General features: G+C 40.4%; 1 protein-coding gene across 2 annotated transcripts; it reads right to left on the reverse strand.

Moving 5' to 3' along the window:
* Positions 1–1,312: 1,312 nt before the first annotated feature.
* LOC149297805 (RNA polymerase-associated protein LEO1-like) lies at positions 1,313–12,282 on the reverse strand. 2 transcript variants are annotated; one of them, XM_089488303.1, is made up of 13 exons: positions 12,219–12,282; positions 10,632–11,113; positions 10,190–10,463; positions 9,314–9,418; positions 8,912–9,006; positions 8,651–8,796; positions 7,928–8,012; positions 7,647–7,741; positions 7,233–7,367; positions 6,933–7,068; positions 5,868–6,051; positions 2,851–2,951; positions 1,313–1,414 (listed from the first exon to the last, which is right to left on the reverse strand). In XM_089488303.1, the coding sequence occupies exons 1-13, from the start codon at positions 12,280–12,282 to the stop codon at positions 1,313–1,315; spliced, it is 2,004 nt and encodes a 667-aa protein (XP_089344429.1). The 2 variants fall into 2 exon arrangements, with proteins under 2 accessions (XP_089344429.1, XP_089344428.1); XM_089488302.1 differs by having other exon boundaries at positions 9,314–9,406; positions 10,229–10,568.
* Between the last annotated feature and the right edge of the window lie 591 nt (positions 12,283–12,873).

Genomic DNA, 12,873 nt, shown 5'->3' on the forward strand with positions numbered 1-12,873 from the left:
TACCATTTATGCGTATTCTAACCATGGGGGGATTGATACAGTGCATCCAACAGCATAGGGATGTTCCCAGACCTATTTTCCTGACAATTAGTTTTAAGAAAGTCCAACTGAACCTGTGAAATGTTTTTTCTGTATCAGTAGAAAGAAAATGTGTGGCGATTCTTTGGCCTCTAGCTAAGTGTAGAAGTCTTAAGAACTAGTGGTATTGTCTCTTGCTTCTCATCTGGTGGACCAGAGAAGGGAGAAGGTCCCAAAGTCTATTTCAAACTATTAACAAACACTTCAACATCAACATCGAGAAGTGAGATTGGTCTGTAACTGCCACACAGCTTCCGATCCTCAACTGGTTTGGGCATTATCGTTACACGGGCTTTCTGAGCCTGGGGCGGTAGAGAAAACCCTGACATAAGGGAGTCAAACTCTTTTGAGAAATATGGGCGTAGAGTAAACATATATAGAATATGTGCTTATAGTAAAGCACAGTAAAGCCATCTGGGCCTGGACTTTTCCTGTTAGGGGCCGATTTTATAACTTCAGAAAGTTCCTCTGCGGGTGAAGGCATCTCTAAGGTCCCTGGAAATCTTTTTGGGAATATCCTGTTTTATATAGTCCCTCATTTCTGGCAACACTCTCCAGCTGTCAGCCAGCTGAGTAGTATGCCATGCCTTTTTTACTTTTTTGAGTATCGGAGAGTGGCTGTCCCGGGCTGAGCACTAAATTCAGGTTACCATCTACTATAACAATACCCTCAGCAACATCTCTAAGTTTCTTTAAGACAGAACAAATAAATGGATGTTAATTGACAATTGGTGCGTACAAAAGAGCAATTGTAAATTTGTAACCATATCGCCAGCTCTAGACATCCTTTTTAGAAATGAAGCTCTACCCTAAGTATCAGTCCATATGTCCTTACAAGAAAAAGGCAAAGATCTTCCGAGAACAATTTCTGTGAAAAGTAGTGTGTTGGGTATTTGTGGTTGTAGAAATTAGGTACCTTAAGGGAGTGAAAATGGGTTTCCCGAATGAGCCTCACATCTGCCTTTAGGGTGTGTAGTTGGCAGTCTTCAATGTTGCCAACAGACCCCCCCCCCAAAAGAAAAAATTTAGTACCATCATTCCAGGTTATCCAGCTTTTAATCCATTCTCCCTGCTTGTTAGAAATATTTAAAACACAACAAACAATAATAAACATTGTAGTTTTAGATTTATTTTATACATACAATTTAACATACCGTCGTCAATCTTCTGGTAGAAATACCAGCAATGCTCACTCACTCAGTTCTTCTGTACAGGTTTATATAAAAAATTTTTTTTAAAGATCTTCATCCTCGTCATCACTAATAACATATTTCTTGTGCTTCTTGTTAGCTTTGTCCTCATCCTCTGCCTTCCTTTTTCCAGGACGTTCCCCTTCCTGATGAAGTAAAATTAGCATGTTAGAGGAATATTAAATGACGTGGCTCACATACACTTCTGCGCTCTTAAAAGGTTAGTAGTCTTAACGAGTATTTACAAATTAATGTATTCCATTTTGAATGAACCTGGGAAAAAAGGAATGTGTCCCCCGAAACAGCTCTCCCCAGTCTTCCCACTTAATACAATATTTGCAGAACTCCAATAATCAACAATGACCTCAGACAATGGCAGAGCCAACTATAGAGTGAGCATCAGCACTGAATGATTTTCAATTTCAATTTAGGCTGGCTGTAACCAACTACAGGTTAATATGGCAGCTTCAAAAGGCTACGTAAGTCGCTGACATTTTGAAGGCTGTTCTTCACTAGGATTTCAACAGGATCTGATGCCATATTACAGACTAGATGCACAAAGTGTTGGCTATGTATCGTGGGACATTTTGACGGCAAATCACAATGAAACAAGAGAATAACACACTTTACTTCAATTAACCTTCTAAGCAAACCGGAGGACCAAGTTAATATGAAACTCAGTGGCATTGCTAGGAAGGGGGTGGCTGAAACATCAGAGGAGCAGGGTGGTTAGGGAGATCATCAACCTACTTCACTGCTCCCCCGAGAAGCATATCGGCGAGCGATACCTTGGCGCTCAGCACTAAAGCCACACAAACCGCGATGGCACAGCGGTCTGTACGAAGAGACCTTGCGCTCACAACACAGGGCTTGACAAACGTAAGTAAAGTGGAGACAGTGAGGAGTAGACAGAAAGAAGGCAAGCTAAAGAGAAATGGCATGGGAGATAATCGGAAGGGGGATCGATAGTGAGAAAGAATAGAGAAAAGATCTGAGAAAGAAAAAGGAGGATCAAAGAGAAGTGGAGACAAATAGAAAGTGTGAGCGAGTGTGTGTGTGTTTGTATGTTACAGCAAGCATGTGGCTGCAAGGGCAAGTGTAAATGTGCAAGTGTATGAATGTGTTTGACAATGTGTGTATTTTGACAGTCTATTAATTTATGAAGGGTATAGAATGAATAAAGGGTTGCGTTACTCAGAGGAGACCACTGTAGGTGCAATCTGGGTGCTGGGAAAATTCTATAGATGAAATCTGGGTCCTGGGGCGAGTGCTTATGTACATATCATATAGTTAAAATAGGATGCATACTTCAAAGAGGTTGCTATAAATAAAGAAATCTGAATTAAATTTTTTGTGTGCATGTATGTTATAAAACACATACATAGTTTTATATCACCCCCATACTTTTGTCCCCCCTAAATGTGTTTGCTGGAGACTCTACCAACGAACCTAGGTAAGATGCAAATGTATGGTCCAACATTCCATTTTCTTTGGATCCTGTGTTTATAGTGAGGGTGCCACAAAGTAAAACCATGCTTTTACAAAGAGGCCAAGGTCTGTCATTCAATCCAAGTTCACTTACCTCATCATCACTGTTTAGCTTCTTTGCCTTGAGCAATCTCTGAGCTCTGTCATCATCTGACGCTTCATCGCTGTCTGATGAATAAATGCGAGCCCTCTCCTCTGTTGTACAAAACATTAGTTTTTGCTGTGTGAAAGCTAGATAATCTATTTTTGTCATTTCTAGAAATGCGTAACTGAATAATTTAACTTGACATCACAGAAAGCATGATTCCTCATTGACCTTAGCTCTGGCATATGTATTTAAACATGTCTCCCCCTGCTGGTCATTCATTAAAATTCATTTGATCTTAAAGCAGAGATGAATTGCATCATACAGAATGGGACAGGCAGCAGCTAATATAAATGTGGTTGAACCTGCCCTGTAAAGCAATCTAAAACAGAGAGTATGTGGCTATATATGATTCCAGCAGCAGCTGAATCTAGAACGATCCGTCTTCGCCTGGTCTACGCTGTAATCCTTCTCAAAGTCAAGCTCCTTGGACTCAAGACTGCTTTATCATAAATCCCTCTTCTTGCTACGTTCAACTAGTGTTGTATTTAAATTTCATTGTGGGCATCTTGTCCTCTCTCTCCAAAAGCTATTGTGTATGCTGCTGTCAAACAACACAGTAACACAAGCCAGACTTGTGGGCATGGATGATATCAGGATTTGTGTGGCCTCCTTACAGAGAACATAAGAAAGTAAATAGTTTTCTTTTATGAAAACAAGGTCAACGTATTAGTTAATCAAGGTATTTGCGATTAGTGATGGGAAGTTCGGATCATTAAAGTGAATCGGATCATTTCGATTCGTTCACTGAAATGATCCGATTCATGATCCGGATCTTCGGATCACTCAGTGTGTCTGCACGGAGTTACTGTTTTCCAGTAACTCCGTGCAGGCACACTAACGATTGGCCCCGCCCCTTTCATTATGAATCCTCCCCCCTGCCTCCAGTGATGTCAATGAAGGCAGAGAGTCGTTCAAAGATTCGGATCTTACAGGGATCCGAATCTTACAGTGATCCGGATCACTGTAAGATCCGGATCTTTGAACGACTCTCTGCCTTCATTGGCATTCTAATCATTCAGAGAATGTCACCATACTGTTATAAATAATACATTAATAATCACTGCCCCCAGGATTTACATTCCCCTTTACCTGCAACTGCACCTTAAGTTAACTTTATTAAATTAATTAAATTAACCCTCACCATTAAATTAACCCTAAACACCCCATCAACCATGTCTGCCCCTAAAATTAACCCTTAACACCCCATCAACCATGACTGCCCCTAAAATTAACCCTTAACACCCCATTAACCATAACTGCCCCCAAATTAACCCTAAACACCTCATTAAGCATAAATGCCCCTAAATTAACACTAAAGACCCCATTAAGCATAACTGCCCCCAAATTAACCCTAAACACCTCATTAAGCATAACTGCCCCTAAATTAACACTAAAGACCCCATTAAGCATAACTACCCCCAAATTAACCCTAAACACCTCATTAAGCATAACTGCCCCTAAATTAACACTAAAGACCCATTAAGCATAACTGCCCCCAAATTAACCCTAAACACCTCATTAAGCATAACTGCCCCTAAATTAACACTAAAGACCCCATTAAGCATAACTGCCCCCAAATTAACACTAAAGACCCCATCAACCATACCAATTTATTAGGTAATTTATCTGGAGTACATGCAATTAATTTAGGGGCAGTTATGGTTAATGGAGTATTTAGGGTTAATTTCTGGGGCCGTTATGGTTAATGGGGTCTTTAGGGTTAATTTCAGGGGCCGTTATGGTTAATGGGATCTTTACGGTTAATTTCAGGGGCAGTTATGGTTGATGGGGTATAAGGGTTAATTTTATGCTGATGACTGAGGGTTAATTTAATTAATTTAATAAAGTTAACTGTAGGTGCAGTTATAGGTAAAGGGGGGGGCAAACTCAGGGGAATCTAAATCCTGGGGGCAGTGTGAACATTATTAATGTATTTATTTATAAAAGTATGGTATCAGTGATATTCTCTGAATGATTCGGATCCTTGTAAGATTCGGATCATTCGACTCTTCGGATCATTCGACTCTTCGGATCATTCGACTCTTCGGATCATTCGACTCTTCGGATCATTCGACTCTTCGGATCATTCGACTCTTCGGATCATTCGACTCTTCGGATCATTCGACTCTTCGGATCATTCGACTCTTCGGATCATTCGACTCTTCGGATCATTCGACTCTTCGGATCATTCGACTCTTCGGATCATTCGACTCTTCGGATCATTCGACTCTTCGGATCATTCGACTCTTCGGATCATTCGACTCTTCGGATCATTCGACTCTTCGGATCATTCGACTCTTCGGATCATTCGACTCTTCGGATCATTCGACTCTTCGGATCATTCGACTCTTCGGATCATTCGACTCTTCGGATCATTCGACTCTTCGGATCATTCGACTCTTCGGATCATTCGACTCTTCGGATCATTCGACTCTTCGGATCATTCGACTCTTCGGATCATTCGACTCTTCGGATCATTCGACTCTTCGGATCATTCGACTCTTCGGATCATTCGACTCTTCGGATCATTCGACTCTTCGGATCATTCGACTCTTCGGATCATTCGACTCTTCGGATCATTCGACTCTTCGGATCATTCGACTCTTCGGATCATTCGACTCTTCGGATCATTCGACTCTTCGGATCATTCGACTCTTCGGATCATTCGACTCTTCGAACGACTCTCTGACTCTAAGAGTCATCGTTCCTGTGTGAATTAATGAGCTGTAACCTGACCCCAGAGTCTGTGTCTGAGTGCTCTGCAGATGACTCACAGCTCTAGGATCAGGTTACAGCTGCATGATTCACAGACTGAACCGTTACAAACGAATCGTTCAGTCTAGTGAACCGACTCATCCGGATCACTAAAAAGAACCGGATCAAATGAACGATTCGTTCATGATCCGGACATCACTATTTGCGATGTCTTTGCAGACAAGCTTTCTTATTCCATGCAACTGTACCTCGTACGCCTTTGTAACGGTTCTTAATGGCAGCTAAGCTTATAGACTCATCTGCTTCCTCCTCATCTTCATAGCGATCGGGTTCCAGGTAGTTTGCACTCAAGCCGCGCTGGTGTTGCTTCTCCCTCATTCTCCGCTGTTGAGACTCTCTGCGGATCGATGCTCTCAGCCTCTCCTCCTCTTTCTGCAAAATAGTAAGAAAATGTGTCTTACAAACGTTTAGCACCCAGCCAACAAGCAGCTTACATTACCCCGATTAGCCTTCAGCTATCTAAATGCTTCATTTGAATCATAGAAAAATCAACACTATCTCCAAATGAGCCCCCAAAAAACCTTTGGAAAAGACTCAACGCAATATAAATTGGCAGCAAGCCACGTGAATTGCAACACTTGTTTCACAGGAAGTGTACAAGTTGTTATAATAAATAATAAAAGTTTGAATAAAGTAACCAGCCTCTGGAGTCTTTAGACCGTTGCCCCAAGTCAGTGATGGACCATGTTCATGTCGGGAGCAGTGAGCTGAAGACCCATACTAGCATTTTATGATTTTCCCGATGAGCTGTTTTAAATTGCGAGTTGTTAATAAAAGCCGCACACGCAATGACTCCTTTTATACACCCACAGATTATTGGATTGAAAACCGTTACGATGGAGGAGGATTACAGAGACGGTGATACATTTGATTCTGTGATCTAAAAACTGTGAAGTCTGGTTACTTTGTTCAGATTGTATTATCGTTTATTACACCAGCTGTTTGTAGCGCAATTTGTTTGTGATCAAAGACATTCATTGCTGTAGCTTTAGCTGAGGGATATCGTTTGAATCATAGAATTCTTAATTAAGCAATAAGGGAAGTCCAAATCGTAGGCTACCCCTGCTCTATGTTACAGAAAAGTAATTTTAGATGACTTCATATTGTGCCATTCGGCGTAATGATTACATACCAGTCTGAAATTCCCTCAGCTAGTGCATAACTACAACTATATTGTATCAGAACCCTGTTTCTTGAGTAAATGTACTACTTTATCTTTTCTTTCTGCTAGTTACTGTTAGAGGTCACATCACCTTAATCATCTCTGTCCTCTGAGATTCTGGGTCACGTCCTGCCATTGGAAGGATTCTAATCTTCTGAGTCTTGGAACATCTGTCTGCGAGTGACAGTGTCATCTTCCTGTGGGTGGCACTGTCTGTAGAATGAGGCCTGGAAGAGAGAGCAAAAAAAAGTGATTACATGAGATGTATGCCTTAAAGCAGACTTCTAAATCAACGGAAAACAACTCTACGTATTACTGCTCATATTTCTAAAATAATAAAAATATTCATATAAAAATGCAATCCACTAAAAAGTTAACTTCACAAACCTACCTGAAGGTCAACTTTGTTTTGAAGACAGCCTGGCCCTGCAGACCAGTACCCTGTCTAATAAACAGGTGGTTGTGATCTCCTTGGAGTGGAGCTTTGTAGACGTCAAACACTTCATTACCCAGATGTAACGACATGCTGTATGAAGAAGAGAAGCATCAGTAGCTGTGAGAGTCCCATGCACTTTTCTAGCGTTAGTAGACACAAAGTTTAGGATTCAGGCATTATCCCGAAGTGTTAAAACTAACAGATCGGAGGTTTGAATGCAGGGCTACTTGCTTTCTTTTTTGACAAAATTCCCATGCTGATTAAAAACATTTTTTAACCACCTGGTCAGACGCTACAGAGAAAAAAAAAATAAAAAAAATACGAGCCAGTAGCCGAGTTAACCAAATCACATTTAGTTATATTACAGACCTGCCGTCAGACCATTTAACAATTCGGGCATTGCTCTCTCTGATATCGTTTCCTTCTTCATCCCGTCGTGTTCTCCATCGGATTGTGTTTTCAACCTATTTAAAAATAAAAAAAAAAGTTAGGTCATATTGAGATGCATATAAATTTATTTTTGTGTTAGTACTTCGTTATGCAATTACAAATATTTAAAATTCAGCAGCCTTTTTAGAAAAATAGCAATTTCAAATACATCTACATAAACCAAGGGAACACATGCTTTGAGTAACAAACAAGGTGAATACCTTTAATTTCAGCCTAGTTCTTCCTTCTTCATCCAACATCTCTTCATCTTCAAACTCATCTTCATAATATTGAGGATCAAAAGGTCTAATACATTAAATAAAAGTAGTTTAAAACAGTAGTTTAAAACAAAGCATGTCAAGAGTTTACAAAACATAGAATAGACTTCATCCTATTTAAAGGAAGTCATAAAAGGAGCCACCATATAGACTGTCCATCATTAAGCTTAATTTATCTAGTTTATTTTATTACTCAATTAAATTATGTGCTAATGTACTGTATCCCAGTCTGTATGTGACCGTCAGCATCTGTCTGAATGAATCTTAAGAGATGTGCTAGCCGTGGTATATTTTTGTAGTAAAGTTGTAATGTGTTAAAGGCATCTGTGTAGCATGCTATGAATGTCTCATAAGTACCATATGGGCATGAATGCTGCCAACGCCGCCGCCACCCCCCCCTTGATTTGTTGGTCATTAACATGTTACTAAGATACTATAAATAATTAATTAGAAGTAGCCTATATTTAAGTCAGTAAGGAATTAGAAAGTGTATATTCACTTTTAAAATAGACCTCAAATCTTTAGATTATGAAGTCTTAGTGGCCTCCTTCAGCTCCATAATACGTAGTTAATGCTGGGAGAGTTCCTGAAAGTCATGTCCCTAATTGCTTTATGCAAAGTCAACTCAGCCTCTTTTGTATGTTCTAAAAGTATCCAAAACCTTACCTGGGCTCAACACTGAGAAAGTTGGGAAGTTTCACGAAATACAAATCATTCCCCAGGTCTGTATTGACTTTTGGAATCTCAACTTCTATCCTAGTTTCTGGAATGGGTTCTTCTTCCTGTTGGTCCTGATCCATTCCATCTTCATCCTTGAGAAGAAATATATAATATTCAGGTTCACCTTTTTTTGCACAAACAGATGGACTCTAGAGGGTTCATGGCCGGGCTACGCACAGAGTGATAAAACATGCTTTTGGTACATACTAGGGGTTGTCCCGGAGTGGCTGGTTTATCTTCACCATCACTGCCTGAAGAAATGTCATCCGCATCACCAAACAAATCAGCAACATCTTTTTTTGCTACAAAATAGATATTAAAACAAATAATTTAAAACATAAAAGAAATATAGTAGTGACTGTTACTATTTTTACTCAATTATTGTGGTCTAAGACCCGATTTTAAAGTAGTTAGTCTCCTTATGAATGACGGGTGCGACCAGAGCTTCTGGTCATTATCAAAAGCTGTAACTGAAGTAACTATGTGGTAACAGTAAGTTAACTAAATATTACTTTATTTGAAAACTTGACATTTTCATTCCACTTTTTACCATTTGCTAAGTTATTTTTATTCAGTCCACAATATCTAGGAATGTCTCAGAAACAGTACCTTTGGGTCCTTCTCCATCACTGTCCATTTCAGAATCCGATGCTATAACTTTTTTATGCTTGTGCCGGACAATCTCGTCATCGCTGTCACTGCCTTTACCAGATTCTTTAAAAGAAACCAGAAACTAGACGTTTATCACACATCTAGTAACTCTGAAAACAATAATCATTTTAGATCTATATATTGTGCTGGTCAAATACTTTATCGATTACCAATGCTGATCAGTTGATAAGATACACAAAAGGGAGAGGGAAAAAAAATGTAATATTTTCAATTTATTAAGTGGATATATTGGGGAAAAAAGAAGAGGTGGGATAGATTTAAATTGTTAAAATACACCTGTTCATCACCTTAAAGGGTCTGCTTATAAAAATCCTCCTCTACATGGCATCTCTAGACGCTTGGGAAATATTTCATTGACCAAAACAGAGACGTATCCAGTAATTACTGGAATAAATTAGGGTGAAACGATGTAACCCAATACTTTAACTATCAAAGACAAGAGTGACGTGGCTCACAATAAATCAATAGTGAAACATAACCTTTATGAAATATTTTCTATGATTAAAATTACACTGGTTGAGGCATACCACCCACCTCAGTCTAGTGGATGATGATATCTAGTCTGGTGATTCGCTGATAGTTTGCAATATCATATCATATCATATCATTCATACATGGAAAAACGCATACAAGTGTTTGTATGGACACTGCCGTGAGAGGAATTAGTAGGAAGTACTTTTGCCCTTTTCTTAATGGATACATTTTAAAAAAAAAAATCAATCACTTTAATATGATCCTAAAATACACAATTTATCATACTGAAACAATTAATGATTTTCATTAACTTTAAAAAAAGATGCAAGTGAAACTTACCCAAATTATGATCTTGCTCCTCTCCATCTGAACGATGACGTCCATGCCCTTCATAATCGGAATTCTGCCTTTCCTCATCTTCTGACCTTTGACGTTCATGTTCATCATCATCTGAATGTTGAGGTTCGTCATCAGAGCGCTGGCGTTCATTTTCATCATCTGAATGCTGAAGTTCATCTTCTGAATGCTGGTTGTCCTGTTCTTCTCCGTCTGAGCGTTGCCTCTCATCATCTGAATGTCGTCGGTCATCATCAGAGTGCTGCCGTTCATTATCCTCATCATCAGAAATGCCAGATCCGCGATCTTCATCACGAGACAGACGGTTTTCATGTTCTTCTGCATCTGACTGGCGATTCATTTCATCATCTGACCGTTGGTGCTCGTCATCATCATCAGATCTTTGGTGCCCTTCATCATCTGATCTTTCTGATCTTTGGTGTACCTCATCATCAGATCTCTGGTTTCTTTCATCGTCAGAGTGCTGTAGCTCATCATCAGAGTTCTGCATCTTCTCATCATCATCAGACCGGTCACTTTTATCATCCCTTGCCCATTTTTCATCCTCTGAATGAGCATCTTTTTCTGACCCTTCTGCTTCTGAATGGTGGCTACTTCGATCTGATCTACGTTCCGCAAAGTCTTCATCGTGGAGACCTTCGGAACCACTATGTTGTTCTGCATCGGACTGATCGTTTTCTTCTTGATCAGAGTGTGCTATTTCAGACTGATTGTCTGATCGTTCAGATCGATTGTCACTGCCGCTATGCTGAGACCCAACATCATCCTCACTGTCATCCCCAAATAACTCTTTGTTGCTGGGCTTTGAAATTGCCTCATCGTCGTCATCCCGTTCACTTTCACTTCCTGAAGGGTTGCTACCAGAACCAACATTTCCTGGTTCTGAATCCGATCCAGACCCAGAATCTGACTCTGTAAAACATAAACACAATATTTGTATACCCATGTTAGCCCAAGCAGTAACCAGAAGCGTTAGTGTAATTTACTATACTTGTATCTGTAGTCTTAGCTATTGGTTATTACCTTTCTAGTAAATCTGACAGTGAAATCTAATAATAAGTGATTTTCCTTATGCTCGTTAAGATATAAGCCCCAGAGGAAAATGGTCCTTCTGTAATGTTTGAAAATATATTTAAATGGAACTTTGGATTCTAAAGTTACTGCGTTTCTTATCTACTGTTATGTTACAACACACTGTACAAATATTTGTATACACACGCACAACACACTTTATAATCACTACATTTCATTTTCATTCAATAGAGGCATTTTGGTACTTTCACGAGAAGCCTCTCCATTAATCAATAAGGAGGCATTAGGAGCCATCATCGTTATTTACATAGAGAGCCCCAAGAATCTGAAAAGGAGAAAGGGAGTACATTATACTGTGGCAACGAGCGCTTGGAGAGCCCCTTGGCTTGCGCCTGAATCCTAAAAAGGAATTCAAAGGTTTAAAGCCTTTACTAAAACAGCTGCTGCGGAACATGACTTCCTGCGATGCCAGCTTAAGGCTGTATTCACCAAAGGGAGATATGCCATGTGAGTCTGCACCATACATTGTGAAGGGCAGCCCAGTGAGCTGCTGATGTAGTAAAGCTGACCCTGTATTAAGTGTAGTTACTTTAGTGGGATTTCTTCAGTCTCCTTACCCATTGAATTATGCGTTGTGCAGGGCCATGACTGGAGAGAGTTGTCAAGGTTTGGACCTTCATAATTAATGATGAAACGAACTCTCCCCCTCTGGATCCCAGCAGCTGGAGAGCCACCGGTTTCTTTAACTAAGCATGTCTTCGCATGAATGCGGATCTCTGCATCCCGGTTTACCGACAGCCGTTTCACAATACGTAGCACACGACATATACAGCCAAGGCGCATTCCGGGATCATATACACATGCAACTGCGTGGCCGGTACTGAGCCTCGCTACAGAGGTAAACATTTTCTGGCACACTCAAGGTAAGAAAGGCAATAACCCGACGCACAGAGCCCCTCGGCGGTCACCAGTTACTTACCATCAGCCTTCTGCTCGTTGTCAGAGTCAGCATCGCTGCCGAACAAATCCTCCATGTCAGCCATGATTAGGCCGCGATGCTGCAAAGCGGGAACTGCTGTGAAACAGGAAGTGGCTAGTCGCCTAGGAAAACAGTAGGGAGCCGTAAACAAGAGACACGGCAATTCGCTGCTGGGGGGTTGGTCTCCGAACCCGGAAAAGCTTACAGTATCAATAGCTTTATTGACACGAACAGAAAATGACAGCATCCTGTTCCGAGATGGAATGATTTACTTGTATGAAGAAACAATCGTTGTCATGATTGTGGCCTGCCAGGGCCAAATGTGAATAAAATTGCGGACATACGTGTGGCACTCCTTACTGAAGGAAATTAAATGCTATTTAATAGTGATATACAGCCAACGTCGTCCGTGTTACTTAAATGCGATATTCAATGAAAATATGGCTGCAATGTATTTTTATCTACCTCACAACCTGTAGGATTTAGAATGAAGGACACCCAAGCATAATAATCCTACCGAACGTTGGCGCTCACACATGCATGGGGGTCTTATAAGGTGAAGTGGCGCCATAGTTAAGAGCCCTGGACTGCAGACAGGCCTATATTTGGGTGCCACAAGGTAGTTGGGAAGCTTTACACCAAATGAATACCCCCC

Source organism: Sceloporus occidentalis, unplaced genomic scaffold, assembly GCF_023333645.1.
Source record: "Sceloporus occidentalis isolate IW3139 unplaced genomic scaffold, rSceOcc1.0.p SCAF_37, whole genome shotgun sequence".
NCBI classification, from domain to species: Eukaryota; Metazoa; Chordata; class Lepidosauria; order Squamata; family Phrynosomatidae; genus Sceloporus; species Sceloporus occidentalis.

Coding starts and splice junctions, on each gene's coding strand:
- LOC149297805 (XM_089488302.1), bottom strand. CDS start 12,282: ATGGCTGACATGGAGGATTTGTTCGGCAGCGATGCTGACTCTGACAAC. Junction 8,797..8,911: donor CCACTCCGGGACAACCCCTA/GTATGTACCAAA, acceptor TTTCTTCTCAAG/GATGAAGATGGAATGGATCA. Junction 7,368..7,646: donor GTTAAATGGTCTGACGGCAG/GTCTGTAATATA, acceptor TTCTTCATACAG/CATGTCGTTACATCTGGGTA.